The sequence below is a fragment of the Dipteris shenzhenensis genome, chromosome 16 (genome assembly GCF_047967505.1).
Source record: "Dipteris shenzhenensis isolate YYH24624 ecotype China chromosome 16, Dip_SZ_1.0, whole genome shotgun sequence".
Lineage (NCBI taxonomy): Eukaryota > Viridiplantae > Streptophyta > Polypodiopsida > Gleicheniales > Dipteridaceae > Dipteris > Dipteris shenzhenensis.
This window is the reverse complement of record NC_141611.1, coordinates 28,905,098-28,929,124: the sequence shown is the minus strand read 5'-3', so window position 1 is coordinate 28,929,124 and position 24,027 is coordinate 28,905,098. Positions and strand designations below refer to the sequence as shown.

General features: G+C 42.7%; 1 protein-coding gene across 2 annotated transcripts; it reads right to left on the bottom strand.

The window, feature by feature from the left end:
• Positions 1-2,861: 2,861 nt before the first annotated feature.
• Positions 2,862-13,691, bottom strand: LOC147892797 (putative galacturonosyltransferase 10). 2 transcript variants are annotated; one of them, XM_087387021.1, is made up of 2 exons: positions 12,976-13,691; positions 2,862-4,639 (listed from the first exon to the last, which is right to left on the bottom strand). In XM_087387021.1, the coding sequence occupies exons 1-2, from the start codon at positions 13,123-13,125 to the stop codon at positions 3,182-3,184; spliced, it is 1,608 nt and encodes a 535-aa protein (XP_087243147.1). In that variant the 5' UTR covers positions 13,126-13,691; the 3' UTR covers positions 2,862-3,181. The 2 variants fall into 2 exon arrangements, with proteins under 2 accessions (XP_087243147.1, XP_087243148.1); XM_087387022.1 differs by lacking the exon at positions 12,976-13,691 and adding an exon at positions 4,799-4,890.
• Between the last annotated feature and the right edge of the window lie 10,336 nt (positions 13,692-24,027).

Below are 24,027 nucleotides of genomic sequence, written 5' to 3'. Positions count from 1 at the left end.
TTACCTTGGCAATTTTGACACTTTACGAGAGAGTTTCACACAGGGTTTGAACGGCATTTGGATGGACTAAGGACGTCAAGTGCACAGTCGCAGTCAAATGGGGTTTTTTGTTGTCACCAAAATTCTTTTGCCTCTATAATGATGCCTGAGACTTTCACCAAGACACTATGAGGTGTGGGCTCATCTCAAGCTAGTTCATATTCTCCTCTATGTACACGATGTGGTCCTACTTCTTCTTCAGTTGAGGGTCTTCAACGACAGCTAGATGTACTTCAGACCTTTTGTGAGACACGTGATTTGAAAGTCAAACTTGGTAAGACCAAGTTTATGATCTTCAACACATCTAGGCCAGTCATGCACAGAGAGGTTCACTTTGGATGGCTACCAGTAGAGATTGTTGTATCTTATAAATATATGGGAGACAAGGAACCAACTATGCAAGCCTGATTGAGTAGGGGTATGCCACACTTGCTCGAGCACCAATGCTTTCACTCTCATTTCTAGGATCCTAGGATCAAGTCTCTTCTCTTCGACTCTTTGGTCCGCCCATAGGTATGTATGGCATTCCCTGTTGGGGCGTCGACCTATCAGGGGTGGATTGGGATCGTGTCCCTGTTGGGGCCCTGACCTATCAAATGTGAATTGGGCTCAAGTAGATAGGCTCCAAGTACTACTGCTTGCACAGATGATCCACAATAAGCCATCAATTCCACACCAGATCATTCTAGTTCAGTTTGGAGTCCTTGCTCGAGCCCCAACCTATCAAAGGTGGATTGGGCTCAAGTAGAGGGGCTCAAGGTCCTACTACTTAACTGGAATGATCCATAGTAAGCCATCAGTCTCACACCAAATCATCCTAGCTTAGGTCGGAGTCGCTACACTTCATTTGAACGCGGCATTCCAGGTGATCACATACCTCCATTCAAGCAAGGATGGTTCCATGAACTTAGGGCGATGCAAGCTACCATGGTTGGCCCTATCCACATCCATGACATTAGCGACCGAGTGTGATTAAAGACGTTGGTATGGTCGGACATGCAGATGGTTTGCGGATCATGGACTTCACATGGAGCAATTATGGCCTCTTTCATATAGTCTCAAGGCACCTTTGTTCCACTCACTGGTCATGAGACAAACTAGGTCATTCGGGAGGATCTCATACAACTACACGTGTAGGACCTAGTTAACACCTAGCAAGCTTCCTAGCTTTTAGAAGGAGCACTCTCTACAAATTTCAAAGGGGGGTTTCATCAACCACTTAGCTGCCACCATCATCTATTCAACGCAACTCTCTAGGCTCCTCCGATAAGTATGATGGCAAAACATAAACATTAGTACTCGTCTTGACTCAACCAATTTGAGAGAGATTTTTTCATTGTGCAAACAAAGGACAATGAAAAGTGGATCCCTACTTTCAAGCACTTGGTGGTACAAGTGGCACACACAACACACCAACATGTAAGAAAGTATGATTGGGAGAGTTCATCATGGACATCCGAGCTACATCCTTGCACCACAATACATGGATAGTCTTCACATCCAAATTTACAAGTTGACATAGGGGACCATGGAGGTGGTAAACCGCTACATGAATCGATTCTTGCAAGTGGCTACACAATCATAGATTAGCAAACATGGATTGGATCTACAAATTTTTGCATGGTCTTTATTAAGATATCTAGTGGTATGCTCGAAGCATACTAAGCCACTTATGAGCTCGCTCAAAATCTTCATGAGCAAAGGTCACGGATCCAAAGGGCCGGCCGCTTCCAAAAAGTATTAGGATATCTCAAGCTAAGGGGGTTCCAAGTCCAATAGCACTCTTGACAGCAAGCTAGTAGCAAATTGCAAGTATGGGGGTTTCTCAATGCCACTGAGAAGCAAAGGCATGACAATGATCATAATTACCACCAATCCAAGACAAGTAACATTGTCCCAAATTGCATCCCCCAACGTATGCTATGGACAGATAGCCAGGTAGGTAGTACAAGTCAGGTCGGATGTCAAGCTCCACATACCAAAATTGAACATTCATTGTCACACCCAATTAAGCCCAACAAACATCATCTTAGATGCACCATGGCTTGCGAGTAGCCAAATGGCAAGCCTATACCAGTATAGTGCAGGATGCAGACAGACAGTCTTGGGATCTGAAAGCTCTCCTATAACACTCCGGACGGTCTCCATCCTCTAGCTCTAATCTGAAATTTCTTGACGTTACTGACTAAACTATAAAGTCAAAGAACAAATGGAAGGCTCTTTGAGGATTGCATCCTAACTACAGAATCCATTATACATGCTAATTATCCTTTATACATGCTATCAATAGGATCCAAGTAAACCACAAACAGCTTGGAAGATGGTGAAAGGCAAAGAATACAAGGGTTAAAATGTATCCTGTTTTGTTAGCCAGAACAAGACCATTACCTCTAAGAGAAGTCTTATGTGAACACATACACATTATCCAATAGTGGTACCAAAAGCTGCTTGTTTGGCTGGGATATACGCAAGCAGCTTACGTCAAAGGGTTCTGTAAGGAGATAATACAGGAAATGGGATGTCTCATTGTTTACAAGACAGCTCATCTGTAAACTATGGCTGGATCTCATAGATCTGAGAGAGTGTGGCTATTAAAAAAGTCACTCGAGGAAGAGACATATGGTGTTTGTTGATTCTCATTTATCTTCTAATCTTACATAGGATATAATTATTTTCCATTTGTCCCCAAAAATGCCCTGAGGATTAATTGAATGTTGACTTAAAAGTTTATGCAACTGCAGAATTCTGGACATGACTACATACAATAAAAAAGCATGGTCCACTGTTTTTTCAATAGTGTTTAATGCGAGTACAATGTTACACCTCAGATAAATGATAAATGGTACGCAAAATTTGAAGCAAAAACTGTTTACAATAGTCCAACACTAAATGTAAAAAATAATGCCAGCCTCCACAAGAGTCGCTAAATTCTCTGCTAAGCTCTGTTAAGATGTATGTCTGCAGCAATTACAAAAGAGACGAGCAGAAACTCTCCCCAAATGCTGCAGGTGGTTGGCCAACAAAGATCAGCACTTGAAAAGACTTGGCCCAGAATTGATGGAAATAAAAAGCCGGTCAAAATTATAAAGGAACCTCGAACAAATCAAATTAATGAAAACAAACAACCAAGAATGCCCTGCAATCAATGGACATTGCATTGTTGCACCAAGGGATGTGAAAAATTCACATACTTTTCCCAAAGGGGCTTGTATCTATTCATGGCCAGTTTCAGCCATGGCTTCATATTTCCATTATAGTGGACTACTGCCCCTGCTTCAATCGATTGCGCATCTACATTAGGATCGTACCCTAATCCTAAGACATGCCACCCCCGGTCCAAAGGTTCTGTGAGCCCATAAAATGTAAGGAGGCCTGGCGGCAATGTTCCAAGCTTCCATAGAGTTCGGTCAACATTTTGCTCTTGCCAATAGTGATATCGTTTGGTTACATTTGCCTTTCTCCAAGCTACAAGGTCAAAAACATTCATTCCAAAAGCCCATCCACATGCATCAGGGTCGAAGTTCGACCGAATTTTCGGATGAGAAAAATTCAAGTATTTGTGGTATCTGTGAAAAGACTCGAGGCATGTCTCCACAGCTCCATTAACATTCCCATTAAGACTTACAGAAAATAACCCTGTCAAGTCTTTCTGGACTACCACATCATCATCAAGAAAGACTACCTTCTTCAAAGCAGGATATACCTCTGGGATATAAAAACGGAGGTGATTCAGCATTGACAAGTACTTGGGATTACGGAACTTCACTGCACTTTTAGGATCTTGTACTCCCTTGAAATAGTAACTCTGAGTCTCTGCATCCTGAAGTTGCCTAAGCACAGGGACATATGAAGCATTCAGCCATGTAAAGCTGTCAACACTTTGCACCTCAACAGTTGCCCCCTTGAAATCAATTTTCCCAAACCATGCCTGCATTGCACCAAAGTTGACTTGATCAGTGACAAGATGAAAGACAAGTTGATCCGGGTGGTCTGCATTGTGAACGGTGGAGTTGACCACCACAGATGTTGCCAATATATTGTCAGAAAAAATGCAGAAATGATATAGCATGTTGTCTGTCAGCTTTACAGAACGCTTCTGCCTAGAAATAAAGCTCCGAAAATCCGGATCCCTTGCCCACTCTGTTGTGAGCCTGATTCCTAAGCAATATAAGCCCTTTGGAACAGCCTCCGCTGCAAGCTGACCAAAGGTAGTGCTCTGTACTGTGGCTGCATTGACCCTTTCCTCTAAAGCCTGGATTTGAGCTTTAAGCTTCATGATCATTGTGGCACTATCATAGTGAAGCTCTTTAGCCTGATAAATTAATAGAGAGAGCTCCCGTATAATTGCTTCAGCTTCCTCTAGAGTCACTGCATAGCCTCGCGTTGCGGACTTTGAGAGAAGTTGCTGACAGGCCCGAATCTGTGCACTAAGCTCCCATGCAAGTTCAAGATTGTTGTTTTCCTTTGCAATCACCACATAAGCCTTCGCCAAAGTCATTTGGTCCCCCAACTGCCGAATTAGAGAACCTGCACTTAGCATCTCCTCCGTTAAATTCATGGCTTCTGCAGTTCCTTGTCCATTTGAGTGTAGACTGAGAAGCTGCACAGCAAATTAGACGAAAGTTCATCAATATATGCTAACAAGGATGAGAAGACCCAGATGCAGCACCCTTTTTTTAAAAGCTGTGTTCTGGGCATGAAGGTTCCCAAAGCTATATTGAAAAAACGTTAGAGTTTAACAAGAACAGAATTTTATTACCTGCAATCAAGCATGCCCGCCCAGGACAAGATATTGATTTAATCAGGCATAGTGTTACCATATATTGTGTGACATCAACTAAAAAACCAGGTTATGAACCATTAGACACTTTGAGCAAAAGTATTTCTGCTGAGAAGTACTTTTACAGACTCTTGATCCTTTAGAGACATGCATAATTATGTCATTCACCTCCATGATGATGTGGCATGTTCCCTCAAGCCAACTAAGGTTCAGTAGTGCAAGTCACCATTTGTCATCCCAGATCCATGAGATACTCACTGCACATCAGATGTATGGCTGTCATGCAAGCCTCAGGGCAATAGCAGCCAGGACTGGCTGCCATGTGGCAGCCACATCAGCAGCACACGACCCTAGGACCTCAGGTGCTTCTCCAAGTCATGCCTACAAGACCCCCAGGGCCTACACAAGAGAGCCTTGTAGCACTCATTCTCCATCACCTCCATCATCAGACAGCCAGCAGGAAGGAGCTTAACATCAACATCCACGCAATCACATAAGCAGAGCAGCCATAGCCAGGAATTGGGCATGCAGCCCAGGGCCCAACTGGGGTATCCAAAGTAGAAACAAAAAGAGGATCCTTGATTGGCAGCCTCCTGAAACCTCAGGCAGCCAAGAAGCCAGGGGCACCAGCAGATAAGGGCACTTGGAATCATGCCCAAGGAATGACACCAGTTCAGAAGCGATAAGGTGAATATACCCTGCGGAAGAGGCCACGGATGCGGTGGTTGGGGTTGTTTGTCATCTCTTCATTGTTTAACAGTTTCTTTCATTGCAAGTAGATCATATCATAGAAGATAGGCAAATAAGCATTTAAAAATTTGCCTTTAATAAAAAATGATTTTAAAAACTGAAGAATTAGAATAACTAATCATATACCTTTGTAAGACTCGAATAAGTCCAATCATACAAATTTAGAAATTTTGTTGTTCTAAAGATCAAAAAACTACAAAGGAAGGGAAAAAAAAAAAAAAGAGAGAGAAAATGAAAGAGAAGAAAAAAGAGGTAAACAAAAACTTTTATGAAAAGCAAAAGGAAGACATACTAAGCAAGCAAAGCAACACTTATGTCGTCATCAGTGCCCAAGCATAAGCAGCTATACTGGGTTTCTAAAGACCCGCGGAGTCTCTTTATAACTAATCATATGAAAAGATTCTACGGTGCTTTGATAGATACTATGTTGGCTGCGTGAAAGAACGGTTCCTCTCAACCTCAATATCCACTCATGAGACAAGCAATGTCACATCTTCATGGGACTCGGTCCACTAGGCATAATCATGAAGCAAGAGCAACAATCTCAATCCCCAAGAAGTAGAACACTCACCCATAGGGAAGTCATGCTCTCAACCCCAATCTCAAGGCAAGCTTGCTCAAATCTACTTGGAATGCAACATGTTACGCAATGGAGGAGTTCTTTGTCTCTCATCCAAGCTCAACCAAGTGAAAAAGACTATACAACTCAGACAAATCATCTTAACATAGGATGGCATGAAGCAAATGTACGCATGAAAGAAAGCACCAGCATATTACACATATACCTAGATAAATCCAAGAACATTCCCGAACTCATCCTCTAAAAACACAACATAGTGCAGTTTCAATCTCACGAGAGTCACTCATAAGATTGAAAACCATAAACTCCATCACGCATAGCAAGGACTAGCTACTATGACATCCCCACTGACGTCATCAGCGCCCAACAGTGGGTGTAGACCATAGTATAAAAGTATGCTCTCACACATACAAATCCACATACTTGAGCATCCATTTATACAAAGTCTTCGTACTGAGTTTCTGTTGGCACTCCGGAGGTGAAGGGAAAACTTAGCCATCATTCAAGCTACAACTGCTTGTGAAGTCTAAATGATTTCATTTTAGTCTCTCCCAAACGAGCATCTAAATATAAATCTAGCTGGTAGGGCAACGCACCATTTAAGATAGAATGAATTATCGCAATACCAGCAGGCCGCAACTTGGATGAAAACTTCACAAGGTGAAATTTGCATGTCCGCTAATACGGCAGAAGCATATACCTAGCTGAATCCAAGAACATTCCCAGACTCATCCTCTAAAAACACAACATAGTGCAGTTTCAATCTCACGAGAGTCATTCATAAGATTGAAAACCATAAACTCCATCACGCATAGCAAGGACTAGCTACTATGACATCCCCACTGACGTCATCAACGCCCAACAGTGGGTGTAGACCATAGTATAAAAGTATGCTCTCACACATACAAATCCACACACCCACACATATTGAGCATCCATTTATACAAAGTCTTCGTACTGAGTTTCTGTCGGCACTCCAGAGGTGAAGGGCAAACTCAGCCATGATGAAGGCTAGCACTAAAGGAGAAGGCTAGTAAGAATGATGTGCCCATAATGAATTCCAACAAGGCTAGTAAGAATGATGTGCCCATACCTTTTTTGCTTATATAGATATACAATACACCTTTGTAAGACTAGTATATATTCAATCGTACAATTTCAGATTTTGTTGTTCTAAAGACCAAAATTCTACAAAGAAAACAAAAGAGAAAATGAAAGAGAAGAAAAATGAGGTAACAAAAAAAGTTGACTATATAGATATACAAGCCTCATTATATCAAGTAGGATCTGCCACAAGGCAAAGTTTCCATGTCTCCATGGATTATAACTAGTGAGATCCATTCATGTTGTAAAATGCTGAAAGATGCACGTGCTTTGCTCACCACACTCCATGTCCTGGCATGTCCATCAAATACAAAGCATGAAGCATAAGGTCAAGGCAATGGCGAGGCAATGGCAAGAGCACGACGATGCCCAAATGGTTGGATATTTTTTATTTATAATTCTTCCAGCTTTCCTAAAGTTGATGTACACAACTGCCTCAAGCAACATAGAAGCACACACCTGCTACACAGCAACAATAGTCATGTAATCATAGCGGCACTAAGGCCTAGATCGTTCAAAAGGTATGAATTTAGCATTGAGACATGTACTCAGTAAATGAAATGACATACCCAAGTTGCTAAGACAAGTTACAATGCAAAGCTCGATACGATAATGAGCAAAAGCTCATGACAGGGCGAAGTGTTTCAAGATCAACTCATTGGATGAGCCTTGTCACATGCACCCTTGCACTTGGGTGCAAAGTGACACATTGGCTATATTGACAAGTGTGTGATAGTTTCCTAATAGGAGTTTTTGTCATATGTTGTGACCCCTTTGTGAGCCCTTGTCCATGGACGGTCAGGCACAAGCTACGTAAGTCAGTCTCTTAGCCTTACATCAAGTCAGAAGATTAGTCCTTGTTCACTAGTACCCACTGGAGAACCGTAGGATAGGGATAGGTTTCCATCTTAGGTTTAGGGATAGGTTTACGTCCAGCCTAGGATAGCAGCCCTTCTGGGCCCCCTCAAGCCTAGAACAAGTGAAGAGAATATTAAGCAACTAACAATCCCCAATTTCTAGGGCAATCTATACAGCTTACAGGCCAGCCAAAAGGCCAGCCACCTCAGCCAAATAAGTGGCCAGAAAGCCCAGCTGGCAGGCCCACCGACCAGCTGGCCGACCAGCTAGGTCTGGCCTATTAAGGCACAAGCCCCCACACTCCTCTAGATAAGGACAGGACCTGCAGCTGCTCCTCATCTCCGCCATCCTTTGCTGCAGCCCCGCCTGCTCCATCTACCTCTCCTCTTCAGATCTGCCTTCTCTCTGCCTCTCCTGGCTGCCTCCTCTCTGCCTTCTCTCTGCCTCTCCTTCCTGCCTCCTGGCTGCTCCATCTTCTCCTCCAGATCTGTCCCCATCCTGCTCCAGATCTGCTCCTTTGCTCCTTCTGCTCTAGATCTGCCCCATCCTGCTCCAGATCTGCTCCTTTGCTCCTTCTGCTCCAGATCTGCCCCTCCTGCTCCAGATCTGCTCCTTTTTTTTCATCATGTTGCTATTCCAGAGAGCCTGAAGGTTCCTTCCTCAGAGCATGCTGGTTTTCAGCCATTTCCTAGGGCAGCTCTAGCCCTTCATCTTCTTCGTCATCATCGAGCTACACGGAGGACTGCGCTTCGCTCCCTCTGCTGCTATCTTTTCTACTGTTTCTCTACATAGAATCATCTTTCTGATTCACCTCAGCCACGATCCTTGAGACACACCGGCTTGAGGTTCTTGTATTCAGTTTTTCATATTACCGACAGGCACTATGTTTTCTGAGTTCCGTTCTTCAGCTGTGTCTGAGTATTGTCTATTTTTGATCGCTCCACTACAAACCCTATCGTTTCTCTATAGAGAATGGCAGGGGAAGGGCTGCCTTTATAGGCTACCCTGCACCCCTCCCTAGGGCTGCCTTTATGGGACCTAGTGCTGCCTTTAAGGGACCTAGGGCTGCATTTATGGGGCCAGCCAACCAGCCCCAAAAGCCCTATAAATAGGGGGCCTCCAAGCCCTTTTTCCTCATTCAGTTCCCCCCCCTCCTTCAGCCTCCTATAGCTCCTCCTCAGCCCCCTCTGAACAGCCTGACACTCACCCCCAGTGGCCCTCTAGCCAGCCTCAGCCTTTGGCATCAATTCAGCCCTCTAGGAAGGTGTTCACACAGCGCATCAGACAGGGAGTTTGGACAGCAAACGGAGTAAGGTTTGGGGTCTGTTTCAGCAGCTCTTTTCAGTTATCTTTTACAGTTTTACACAGCTCATTCTCAGCTCTTTATTTCAGTCATCTCTCAGCTCTCTTATAGGATCTATCACTCCTAGCTTTCACTCTCTCACCCACGCAGTAGCCCTATATTCCGGTGGACAGCACAAGCCTCTCCCTTGCCTTGCAAAAGCGTCCTACATCGTCAGTGTGAACAGCATCAAGATCTCGATATTGATCGTCGTTGCCTCTCAAGTCTTTGGGTGGGTCTGCTATACGTGTGCACAGTGAGCTCTTTAGAAGCACGTTCCATGCTCTCTCAAAGAGTGTTCTTGGTATTTCTCAGTTCTCCAAGTATAAAGCAAATTCTCCCCTGATTGGGGGAGGGGGCCCCTCAGTGGATACAGGGACCCAATCGGTTGTCAACTCTACTCTCTCTCTACCCTCATCTCCTTTCTCTCTCTATGGTGTACAACGCTAATTCCTCGCTAAAGGTTTAAAGGTCTTGCTGTGAATTACACGATCAGATTACCATTGCATGTTACATTGGTATCAGAGCTTCGGTCTGTATCCAACTTGACTACCACGAGTGTATGGTTGTGTTGAGATCCGAAAAGGACACACAATCAAGCGCCATGGAAGGGTCAGGAAAAGGACTCAACCTTGAAGACTTTGAAGAGAAGCAAGATTCACTTCCGCCAAGTGCTCAAGAAGTGATGGCGAACCTTCTAGAGCAGAATCGGGTCCACCTACAACTACTCGAAGAACATTCATCCCAGCTAGAAGAAAGCAGAAGACAATTGGACCAGACAAAACGTCTGGAGGAAAAAGAAGCAAAAAAGCCGCTAGAAGAAAGAGGAACCACAAATTTCAAAAAACTGCTCTTGTTTGTGTGTGAAGAACGCAAAAATGAGAAGGCACTCCAGTCGTTACTGTGATTGATGAAAACAATAGCTGCACCTCTTTGACCCAACATCTTTTGATTCAAAGTAGGGGGTCTAGGGAAGTCAAAATTTTGTTGCTTCAGTGTGGAGATTCGAGGAAGGCTCAGAGCATTGTTTTTCAGATGGAAGAGTGATGAATCTAAAAGTTTGGGCTCCAAGTTGTAGTAAGTGTAGTGAATATTGGCGCATTGTGAGTGGGGTGAATATTCGAGGAAGGTTGAGAGCATTATTTTTCAGATGGAAGAGTGATGAATCTATAAGTTTGGGCCCACCTACAAGAGAATCACAAGTATGTTTTCCAATATTTACGGTTGTCATCTTACCAAAACTAATTTTCTCTCATCCCATACAATTCATATGGTTTCCTATGGTTTCCATCTGAGAGAAAAGAGAGAGGAAAGGTTTGCAGCCTGCCACGAGGGCGGCATGCAGGCTGCCATGTGGGCAATTGGTACAGCCAATGGGGATACATGGAAGGCCTGGCATAGAAGCAGTACAAGGCCCTGGAAGGAGAGCACATGGCAACCCCTAGGTCCTATCCATAGGCAAAGGAGCAGAAACAGCAAGTCAGAAGACGAGGACAGGTGAGAAGTGGGCCAAAGTCCAGACTCCGCTTGAAGTCGGCCATACAGGCCTGAAAATCGGCTGTTCTGGGTCAGGCCAATCTGAGGCTGGTCAGCAGATACATAAACTGGCCAATCAAACTGCTGGGGGGCTTTCAAGCAGCAGCAAGGTGCTTCCTGGATGTGAACCCTGTCACCACAAAACTGCTCTCCTACCTCCTCAAGACACCTTCAAACACTGTCAGCCTGCGTGCTCGCCTAGAGCTTTACTGGGCTGCAAAGTAATAAGTGCACGTGCGCGCACACACATACATATATTATACATACATACATATGTATTATGTATGTGTGTATGCATGCGAGTGTGCACGTGTATGTGATTTTGTACTGACTGATCTCTGCTTTGGGGACAGTCTTTTTGTAATATAAAGTTACATGGATTTCACTTTTTTTTTTTAAAAAGTGTGTATGTGTGTATATATTATTCATACATGCATAACAAATGTACGTATGTATGTGTGTATGCACACGTGTGTATGTATGCATGTATGTATGTATGCATGCAGCATGCATGCATGCATGTATGTGTACACACACACACACACACACATATCACATGCCAGCAAAGCCTGACAACCAAGTTGCCGGGTGGGTTGGTTTGGATTCAAGATATCAAGTCTGGTCCACTTCCAAACACTTGATACATTCACAGATATCTAGAGACTCGAAGTGAAGCTGCATGTGGGAGGGAAAGGAGGAGATATGCACGCACAACAGAAGGGAAGAGTCTAGAAATACAGCAAGAGCAAGGCAGGGGATAATGAAGTTGTAGCTTGAAGACCCTGAATCAAGCAAAGAGAGAGATGACCATGAATAAGCAAAGAGATAGATGATTGAATTTTTACCAGAGCCGGATTCTAGAAAGTGGGAGAGAGAGGACAGATCAGAAAGAGCCTGAAAGATTCTAATAGGCAGAAGGCTCAAAAGCTATTGGCAAAAAACTCAAAGGATGCAAAAAGAAGATGGTCCCACGTAAAGAAACGTCAATTACTTTTCTTGCTGATAATGACAAAGGTTTTCCAGCTTCTAACTAGGAAGTTTTCAGTGAAGAAGCCTCAGAGCCTTTTAGAGCACTGGTGTGTCCTTTCCTTCCTTGGAATGTGCAAGGGATATGTGACGTTGTAAAGCCAACAGTCTGTGGAAGAGTAATTTGGAAAGCCAAGCCAGACACACTAGCGCATCAAGAGATTAAGATAGGAGTTGATGAACTCTTCTGGTTGAGGTCCACTTTTCCTGAATACACCCCATATATATTTTATTCACAGCCTGGAGTGGAAGGGGTGTTTTGATGGATGGAACAAAATGGCAGAGTAAAGAAAGGGGTAAGGATCAAAGTGGGACATTTGTTGTGGTTGAGGTTGCCGATCTATGCAGACAATAAATCTGCTCACAGAAAAATGTAGTTGGAGGAACTCAGTGAGTTGCTTGAAGGCCAGAATGCAGTGTTCGCTGGGCATTGGAATATGACAGAAGGTGGTGAAGACAGCTCGCATTAGAGAAGAGACAGAGGATGCTTGGCAGACATGAGAGCCATACTGGGCTTATGCGATGCTGCTGAGGTCTACAAAAATATAGGGCTGAAGTTGCCTAGTTGAAATAATAGCCTGTGTGCTGATAAGTTTAGACCTGCAGCTTTTATGCTATGAATGATGCCTGGTGGTTAAGATCGACATCTGTGGGTGCAACATTGATGAACAGTGCAGTCTCAGGTCATAGTCAAAATGTTTGGTCATTTAGTTTACCCTTTCAGATTCAAAGAATGCATGGGACTGCCATCAGATTCAACTCGAGTGGTTAGAAGATGCTATATTCTGTGAAAAGTTAGCTCATGAATGGAGAACATCTCAGGACAGCTCCCTCCCAAAGAATAGATCAATGGGGTGGCCAATGCTGAGAGGTGTTGTACTTGTTGGGATTTGGAAAGCGAGAAACCTGATAATATTGTCAAAAGAAGTCAGGGGATATAAAGTAGAGTACAAAGATGACCTGCTGTTGTGAAGGAGTGGCGGAAGGTCGACGGTGGTGACCGAGGATCGCGAAAAGCATTAGAGCGAAAAGACCCGCAACGAGCACAACAAATTCCCGAGAGAAGCGCTTTCGCTGCTGACGCCGTGGATCAACCAGTCGACGCCTCATTTCGGTAATGGGAGAACGGTAAGTCAATCAGCGCGATCTTTACAGCATTTCGACATGGCCAGCTTCGGCTTTTGACTCCACGCAAGTGAAAGAAGCATTCCAAGCAAAACTAGCCTATGTGTAAAAGATAATCTTGATGTTCTATGAATCTTTCTCAAGGATGCGACCTAAATCATTTTGGCAGTCCAAACATTCCATTACTTTCTGTGTCCAGATATGTCATCTGTGAGCTTCTTCTTTGCGACTTACAAAGCGAACACAAAGAAAAATGCTGGAGAGAAAGTGTGGTTCGCTACTGCCCGGGCAAAAGAACGCCGCAGAGTTCATCCCTGTTAGGACGTCGAGCAATTCCTGAAGGGTTACTGAGGGAAAGAAGATCGAAAGGAAACGAAAGCTGTCTGCAAAGTTAAGGATGGAGGTGGTCCTGGGCAGCGAAAGAGGCAAACAAGGGGCGGAGCTAGGTGCAGAAACTCTGTATTCGGATCGAAATGGTGGGAGAGTCGACAATGCAGACGATGAAGGGCATGATCCGCAGCTCAAACAGGCACAAATCGCGAGGGTCTGTGATTCTGCAGGGCAGTCAATTTTCATACAAAATGGGAAGAAGAAGTTCCTAGGGCGGCACACGTGTGTTGCCCCTCCACACGTGATGCTCTTCGCCAGAACCAGTCGACCTGACCCTACACCACTAGCAGGATAGTTAGTATTACACCCGGCTTGGGTGAGGATGTTAGGTTAGCATTGCAGCTCCATCACAAAAATGTGGTGATTCTAGCCCGACCTTGCAATGCCCAAGCATTGCATTGGGCCAAGCATGTTGACTTTGACACGATCGTGTGCAAGAATCTCCAAAACTCTGTCCAGCCTGCAACAACCTCAACTCCAGGGCTGTCATGGGACTATGCTATTGTACTGCTTAGCTGGGTAGTGGGCTGCTGCAGTCTCAGCCTTGGCTTCCACACGGGGAAGCCCTCTAAGATTTCACCCGAATCTAATCCAAAAGGAAAATTTGGCAAACACATGTTTTTTGCAAAACCCGGCTTTGACTTCGAGAGTGACAAAAGTTTTCAATGCTAGCAAACATGAATGTTTTGCAAAACCAGACTCTAACTGGGAGAGTGACAAAAGTTTTCAGTGCTGGCACTGGCTGAAGAGGAAGTTTGCAAGTGGAGTGTACGGGTTGCAAGAATCATGGACCACAAAACAACAGGCAGCTCGAGCGATTCAGTTTTGTCCCACCTAGGCTAATTTACGAGGGGCCAACCTCTATGGCATCAAATGTAGGTAGTTGGCCATGGGTGTGTGAGTGAGTGTGAAAAAAAAATATTCATGGGCCATCTATACATGAGCCTTAACACACTCTCTGACAACTATTTTCTCTCTCTAAGCTCTTACTTTCCATACTGTGCCCTAGATGTCTCGTGTCTATAGCCCAAGGACATGTAACACTTTGTTGAACATCAATAAGCTAGCTCTGCCTTGTCATAGTTTTTTTACCTTTGGAATTGTCAAACCAAGACAGCTTTCTATGACCACTTCACACTAGCAACACCCTTGATATGGCTCTGATCTAAGAGTCAATTGTAAGGGGAACGATCATAATTCAATTTGGAGTTTGGTTTATATGTTTTATGAGCTGCATTGGTCATAAACTCTAGCTCTAGTTTCTCACTAGAACTAGTCTTTCTCGTCCTAACCTCAAAAATACATTTGGTATTCAAATTTAATATAGATCCACACACATTGTGGGCCAAGATCTTTGTATCCCAATGTTGTCTCCTTGGTACCACATCAAACTTTGCGTGAGTTCTATGGCATGGAGAGAATACCTACAAGTATACTCCTTTGTATAACTTGTTGAAGGTTGTTGACTAGATCAAATGTATCCTAGTTTTGCCTCCTTGGCACCGTATCAAACTTAGAGTGAGTTCTATAACATGGAGGGACCATTAAGAATACCTGAAGGTGTCCTCTGTACAACTTGTTTATCCTCCATTCGAGCTATGGTAACAGCTTGTCGACCAAGGCATCATTATATATATTTTTTGGAATGCTATGAATGTCTCACCCTCCTCTTATTCCATTTTTGTGTATTTTTGTTGATTGTGATTTTACATTTTGTAAGATCTCTAAATGTTAACAACCATATTACTTCTACAGTTCATAATGTTGCCCTTATCTTATGTAGAGATTCATTAAGATGTCAAAGGTAACTTTGGATAAGCAAACTTTCAAACATGATGCCCACATCATCACCCCTCTTTAAGACATCTTCAAAATGTGCATGGACATTCGATTCAAATACATAGCTAGACAAATCTCTAACACGCATGGTCTAATCAAGCCAATAAAGGATGACAAAAAGTCCAATCTCACCATCAAAGAGCAAAGGGAGTCAGATGCATTTATGTGGCTCGATTTGCAAATCAACATTGTGCACATTTTTTCAATAGTTGGCTTTGCGCCAAGCACATGACAAACTTTGGACATAGATACTACAAGTGTCCACAATTCACCATGCACTTCAATCTTAATATGGGGATTTCTTTGGCAGCCGCAAGATCAAGATATAACGATAAGATGTCTCTCACACTGTCACTATATTGCTACAATGTCCTCTTTAGGCTTGATTTATATGCTTACCATCCTACAACATGTTGTTGATTTTATATGTCAAAATGAGCCCACCATCCTGCAACTTATGCTTCTTGCCTAACAACAAATGCTCACTATCTCTAATGGCACTCAACTCCTAGATCATGCTCTTCAAGAGGATTGTTCTACTTTTGTTTATATTCCATAGTCGACTATGTCAAATACTACCATATTTGTAGATGCATGACAATCTCTTGCTGACCAATTAGTTGGCCTTGATATTGGACCAATCTTTCATCTCAGTGCCAACAAATTGTTTTATCTAGGTGGGCGCTTGAGCAATAACCAATTAGTGGCAATCATATGCCAACAATCGCCAACTTATCTCCAAATCTATCTCAACGGGTTGTTTGAAAAGGGTAAGGATAAGACCCCTTGTTTTTCTCTCAATGTGAGGTCTTTCATCCACATTGGCATTTTCTCCCTAGCTGGCAACTTAAAAGGGGGAATGCAAAGTAGTAAAGTTTCTCACCTTTTTCATTTTGTTTAAAAATTTGGTAGCATATTGGCACCTTACTCTCAGGAATAGTTTCTCTCATTTCTTTCAAACAAGTTTTGCTTCCGTATGAAAAAACAAAAACAAAAAATGACATAACCACCCTCATCTTAGGATTGTGTGTCTCTCCCTCTCCGATACCTCTTCTCCTCAACACTTTTGTACTTGCTTCAATTCACTATAGTGGATCATGATACATACATTAGTTCGCAACATACATTGTTGAGTATTCTTTTGAATTAATGTCGGTTGCTATGTGCACAAGCCTATGTGTGAGATCTTAAGAGCTTTTCAATCTCCAGGGACATCACTCTAAGGAGATTTGAATAGGCAAGCAAGCCTCCATTACTCTAACACATTTTGGGGGTCACATGTAGGGAGTTGACCCTGATTCTCTTGCAAGCTTCTACTTTTACTCTTAATAAATGATGGGTAAATAATGAAGGAAGATGTGCATGCTCGTCAATAACCATTTAGCAAGGGCTTTATCAACTCAAACACACTCTCCACTTAGCATGGCGATAGATTGAATTTTCATTCAGGAAGGGATTATTTCATTTAGCAAGGGTTTTACTAGCTCATACACACTCTCGACTTAGCATGGCGATGGATTGAATAAATTTTTTGAACATTTCACATCTCTATGCTTGCTACAAATCATGATCTTTGCAAGATGATGTCGGCCGATGGATCCATTGCATGAGCATGGTGAGTGGCACTTATGGGATTTTTCACATCTCCTTCAATCATGTGATAAAGCGGCTTGAGTGGACACACATCATTGTCTCACAAATTCTCTCTTATATATGCCAAGATTTGTATCAGGTGGTGTTAGCTCAAGATAATGGATATGTTCACAATGTAGCAAAGGGCTTCAAGTCATACTGAAAGGTGTAAGGTAGAGCATTGCAAGTAGTTCTCTATATCCCATTGTGTAGGATAGGGCCTCGAGTCACATTCCATTGAAATCCATCAAAAGTTGTAAGCTGCTACATAGAAAGCAATTTTCACATTAGCTCATGTAAGGATTAATATTTGCTCATTAGGTTTTGATGGAGAAGTGCATCTTAGGGTTACAAGTTCAAAAGGGTTGTAGGATTCAAAAGCTAGGTAGGGTTTAGAGAGTGGATACCTTGTACCCTTCACCTATTTAGAGAGATGAGAGCTAAGAAATGTAAAAGGAGTTTTAAGGATTTGAGGAGTAGATAGGGCATACGAAAGAAGGATTGTAGAAGTAGATTGCCAATAGCAGATAAAGGTTGGAATACATCTAAGTTTGGACACACAGACACACATACACACACGCACACGCACACGCGCACGTGCACGCACATGCGCACGTGCACACACATGCACACGCATGTGCACAGGCATGCGCGCATGCACACACACACACACACACACAGAAAGAAAGAAAGATATATTAACATCCGCAGGAGGCCTCGCGGGTCTATGGGACAAAGTATGGAATCAAGTAACTCATACAGAATGTTGTGGCCCGGGCAAAGGGCTCACTAAGGCCCTTGCTGAGTACTAAAATACTATACTAGTACAAAATAACGAAATAGCTTGAGGGTGGCATGAAAATATCAAGTGCTTAGAGCTAGAGTCCCAAGTGCATGAACCAGCTCCTCGTACCTAGGCTCCATGGTGGCTCTTTGATGAGATGCAAAGAGCTCACGTATCTGCATCTGTCGGGCTGCCTCTCATGGTGGTGGAGGGCGTGGTCTCCTCAATCTTTGGATCTGATGGGTTATGTCAAGGAAGACGCCTCGCCTCGGTCGAGATCTCCCCTGAGGAGAGCTGAAATAGGTTGAACCTCGATCGTATGTGCTTTGGTTGCCTATCGCATCATGTATGGTCTCTATGTCCCTCGTCTAGTAGTGTTGTGTCGGCTCTCTCCACCAATCCATACATCTCTCATGTTGGCTAGCTCCTCCTCCTCTACCCCATAGTGCCCTGGAGCTGAGTCAAATGCATAGGAATCTGTGACTTGTCTCTGCGCTCAGTCTACCTCAGTACCCTATGGTACAGTGGTCCCATCCTATTGCTCTCTCTGATATGTCGTAGTAGCCTCTCTTTGTGTCGTCGCATCTCCATGAGGTAGAGTCCAATACAGACCCAGTCCTAGAAGTGGATCAGTCATCATGAGAGTGGGCCAAAGCCATGCCCCTCCTAGAAAAGGCAGTGGTAGCACCCTCAAATCTCATAGTGGGTTGGGCAGACACATAGAAAGTGCTCCTCTGTTTCGACCGCCCCCATCGCGCACAACCTGCAAGTCTATTGCTCTCTATGTATGCCTGCAGCTCTCCCTGCCTTGATCCTCAGCTGATGGAATGAGACCCGCATTTGTCCAATCGCAATCCTTAGCGTGTGTGAGACTCCTCTATCCTCGAGATACTGCTGCTAGGGGTGCTCCCTCGCCTCCTAGGTGGTCTATGAGAGATGTAATCTCATCAATGTAGAGCCCAAAGAGAGTTGGTGAGAGAGGGCATCCTTACTTTACCCCGATCATGCTCTCAACCAAGTCTGATAGGCTTCCTGGGACACGAACTCTCCCTTTGATAGACTCATATAGGCTCACCACTCCTATTGTCTCTGTGCCAACATGGACTTAGGTAGAACAAAATGTGTGTGTAGAGTAGCGGCAAAGCTCCGCTTGTACTTGCATAAGGCTAAAAATAATAATCCGGGGTTGGCACTCAGCAAGTTTCTAGTGAAGCTCAAATTCTATAGGGACCTCTATTTACGAATCATAAAGGAGGGATTCATTGATCCATAAGGATATCTTGGGATGAGGTCCCATGTCCATTAAGGATATCGATAGGATAGTTCCATGTCCCATCACATTGACTCTGTATTGAGAATGGGTGGGCAAACCTTGGGAGAGCCGCATATGCACCTATGTGACTACCATGAAATTGAGGACTCTTATAAATCCTCATGACAACTCCATTCTACTTACAAACTCCTCGATAGATAGCCTCACAAACACACAAATTTACTCAAACCAAATGCCCCTAAGCCCCCAACAATGAATGACTTTGATACCAATGGTTAACTTTGAGCTTTCCCATGCTCTTAATTTATCTAAGCATAAAATGAAGCTGATACATAGAATATAGATTGTAGTAACCCGATTATCCGTCCACCTTAAGAATCAAGTGATGAAAGAATTGCGACATAGGAGAAGACCTAAATATAAGCTTTGTATCAAACTGAATGAGACTTGAAACAGATTGACAAACTAGAGCTCAACATGACTGTGTTTGTTGCTCATAAAATGGTTGACACAATTGACTCTACTATGGAACCTAGAGTAAGACAGACTTGCTTTACAACACATCAATAATAGCTCATAGACTCTCATCCAGCAATTCATTAATAAATTATCCGAGCTTATGTAGGTCAAAATGAAAAAGCTTGAGTGCCATCCTCCTGCTCTCCCAAGAGCCATTGTCCACACTCATCTCAAACAATTGTTGACTTACCATGCAAGGTTCAATGGTAGTCATGCACTGCCCAGTTGCCATGCCATGTGATACATGCATTTCACCAGCCACTGAACACGTAGGAGAGCCAAATACCCACGAGTTGATTACATCAACTAGCCATGGAGCCTAAGGCTTGTTCTACCCTTCCAATCCTTTAGCCAACAAGACAATCCCCCTAAAGAGGATTTTCTTACATCCCCCCAAAATTTGAGTAGGGGAGCGCTAAACAAGAACAATCTTGGAATATCAAAATTCAACAAGAAAAATGGTACCACCAAAACCTTTTGAACAAAATAGAATATGATCTACCCAAGAAGAGCCAAGACCATCTATAAACAACTACATGGTTACAAAAAGATTCAGTAATTCTAAAACTTTGTAAAAGGCTAAAATGCCTAGTCATGATCATCAATTTGTGTTTCCATGAGACTTGCAACATCATTGGGATTGTACACACCTTTTCTTTGGAGCTCCCTAGCTATTCATCTTTCTATCCTTTATAGAAAAACTGCTTGATATGGCCTTCCATTTCACAATAGTAGCACATGTAAGTCCTTCCTAGTGCCCTTCATGGACTTTCTCTTTTCTTTGACCATGTAAGCACGTTCACTGACAAAAAAATTTAATTCCATATATATCTTCTCACTCATCAATAGTGCAATCAAATCCATAAAATCGAGTCCTTCAAAATTCCTATAATATTTGAACCAAATCCAGATACCTGTGAGACAGTGATGAGAGAAGTATTTCCTTCGAGTCTTCATTATTGATTTTGGATACAAGAGGTATCACTTGCTTTAAGATTTTGACTGCATCTAATTTAAACAAGTGATGAGGCCCTTAGTCTCTCCCATACAAAAGCCAAACAATTCTTGTTTCAACAAAGCCTTTCGATTTCTCATTTTCTTCCCAAACAATGACTTGAGTATGTGCCAATTATCTATTACTGCTTTTGTGACATCTACATGATGAAAATATTCTTTTCCCAATGCTCTTTGTGGAATGCCTATAGCCTTCTCATCCTTATGCTCCCAAGCAAATAACTTGTTAACTTCATTTCCCTTACTCTTAGGCTGCTTCTTTGTTTCTGACACAATGCCCACAAGCCTTTTTGCATGAGATATAACAAGGTGGAAAGCTTCCACAAAACAAAAATTTATTCCCATTAAATTTTAAAATGGAGCTCTCCAACTTATCATTCAAAGGACTCGTGGCTTCTAGTGCCTCAAATTCACCAAGATAGAGCCAATGAGAACTGTTATAAATTCTCATGACAATTCCTCTCTACTTGCAACTCCTTAATAGATAGCCTTAAAGACACATGAATTCACTCAAACCCTCACACATTCCCACAAGCCTCAACATTAAATGGATTTGATACCAATAGTTGAGTTTTGAGCTTTCCAATACTCTTAAACTATCTAAGCATAAAATGAAGATAATTTCTCAAGCCGATAAATAAAATATAAATTGCAATAATTTGACCATGCATAACTCATCTACCTTAAGAATTAGCACATGCATAACATCAACAAGCATCTACTTAGCTCTACTTCTGGCTCTATGGGTAGATTTGCACTATGTGTAATATGATGCTTATTGTCATCACCTGCATGCACATAGGATACTTTCATAATGGGTTGCATACTCTCAAACCAATTAGCTTGAGAAGTCATGTGGTTGTATGCTCCTGAATCCACATACCACTCCTCATCTGTCTTTTGCATAGCACCAAATACATGCTGCATACCCAATAGATCTCCTGCATGAAATTGATCCCTTGATGCATAGGTACTCTGTGGGATCTTTGCAGCACGTATATATGCTTGCTTCTTTTTACACCATAAGCATAATGACTAGCGATTCCACAATAATTGCATGAGCTTGGCTACCTTTCTTATTGAGTACCACCACGACCTCTATTGCTCGCCCTGCCTCTAGCATATCCACCCCTATTTGGGTTGTTTTGGGGTCAATTTCCTTGCTGAAATTGTTGGCTTTTCTTGCCATATTGTGGTTGTCCACCATGTCCTTAGCCTTAACCACAACCTCATGCATCTACTCTTCCTCTACCTTGACCATAATAGGTCACTAAGGCATGCTCTAACTTGCTAGATGTCGAGCTACTAGTGTTTGCAATCACACCTTCTTTTGACAGTTGTGTTTGCTCACAAATGAGTAGTGGGATGAGATCATTGAAAGATGAAATATTCTCCTTGATGGAGATGCTAGTGACAAAAGATTGATACTCTCTTCGTAGTCCATGTAAGCATGTGGCTACAATGTCATCATCATAAACTTAGACACCAATGATACCAAGTTGATCAACAATGCCTTGAATCTTCAAGACATAGTCTTGAATGCTTGTATTCTTGTGCTCCACATAATGTAATTCTTATTGAGCTGCAATTTGTGAGCCTTGGCTCCCTTGGTATGTAAAGTGTGAAAAAGAGAATTTATGGTTTAATTACTCAATCTAGTAGAATTTAATACTCATTTGTGCTTTCCCAAATCTCAATATCACAAAACACTATGTCCTTTTGGGACCTTTTTCATTTTGTGTGCCTAAATGAGTGAAAATAGATCACTTGGTATAGATAGTGTGAATCAAGACTAAGGTCCAAAGATGAACCTAAAAGGGGACATGCGAAAAACTTTACACCTTAAGATGTATATATACTCATGTCCCTTCATTATAATTTTAGTGCACCATTAGACACCTTGGTTATGCATCCCTCTCTCTTCCCGCCGCCCAAGGTTTTATGATGATATTTCAAAGCCTATAGTGCTCTATCCTTTGTTGTGAGAGAGTGATAGGTGCTGAGAGACCACGCTCAACATCATGTGATTACATGTGCATAGCACTAACAAATATAGAGTGCTATAAAGGAAAGGGTTAGATGCCCTAACCCTAACCCTAAATGGATTTGTATATATTCTACATTTTCAACTAAATCTCAATCTAGTGTACAGTTAGTCATTTGTGGTGTGCTAACTAGGTGTTCCCTCTCTCCTCATCTCCACTCTTCTCCTCTCCACTCTTCATATTTTGTCATAGTATCACCTTCCATTGAGGCATTGCGGTCCATATGAGAGAGTGTGATAGTTCGAGAGATTGAGTTTTCTCTTTCGTGAGAGAAAAATTCCATTCATTTGGAAGAATTTTTGTCCATTCTGTTCATCTCTATGTGAGAGAGATTTCTTTGATTGAAAGCGAGAGAGAGGATTTTCCATCCTTTGTTCTTTCTTTGTGTGTAAGAAAGAGATAGGAAGAGAAAGAAAGGTAGATTGAGTGGAGGAGAGAAAGCTGAGAAATAGAGAGATAGGTGCTTCTGAGAGAAAGAGAGAATGAGTCCATCATTTGAGAAGGAGAGAGTCGCGCCTTAAATGTGCAAAGGGGTAGATCACAGTTCAGGGGGAAGTCCCAAGAAAGAGGGAAGTCTCGTAGCAAATCCAGGGCACAGAACATTGAGTGTTACCATTGTGGCAAGAAGGGCGATATGAAAAAGGTTTGCTACAAGCTGAAAAGAGAGAAAAAGGATAAGAAAAAGAATGCAAATTAGGGTGCAAATAAAAAGGAAGAGAGTCCAAGGGAGGACAAAGGAAAAGTGAAGATCAAGGAGATCAATGCAGTCACACATGATAGTGACAATGACACTCTCTTCATGTCTACTTTATCTGTAGAGTTGCTTACCACTTCAGATGATGCATATTCCCAGGATTGGATTTTGGATTCTGGTGCTTCATTCCATGTTACTCCCCATAGGGAATGGTTCTCCACTTATGACAGTGGAAAGACAGGTTGTGTGCATCTTGGAAATGACTATGCATGTGACATAGTGGGAGTAGGTGACATAAAGTTTTCTTTTGCAAATGGGTCTACATTTGTTTTGAAACATGTGAGACATGTGCCTAAGTTGACCAAGAGTCTTATTTCAGTGGGTTAGCTAGATGATGCTAGTTTTCAAACCACTTTTGGATTTCAGAGTTGGAAAATTCAGAAGGGCTCTATGCTTTTGGCCACGGGTGCCAAGTGTGGAACTTTGTATCCCTTACATGTATCAGGGGTATTTGATCATGTTGTTGCAATAACCGAGCAGCCGAGCACTTCTTTGTGGCATTGCAGGTTGGGGCATATGAGTTAGAATGGAATGAAACTCTTATGCCGTTTGGGTTATGTACCGCATTTGAGTTTCTCTGATTTTGAATTTTATGAGCACTGTCTCTATGGGAAGCAGACTAAATCAGCCCATAAAA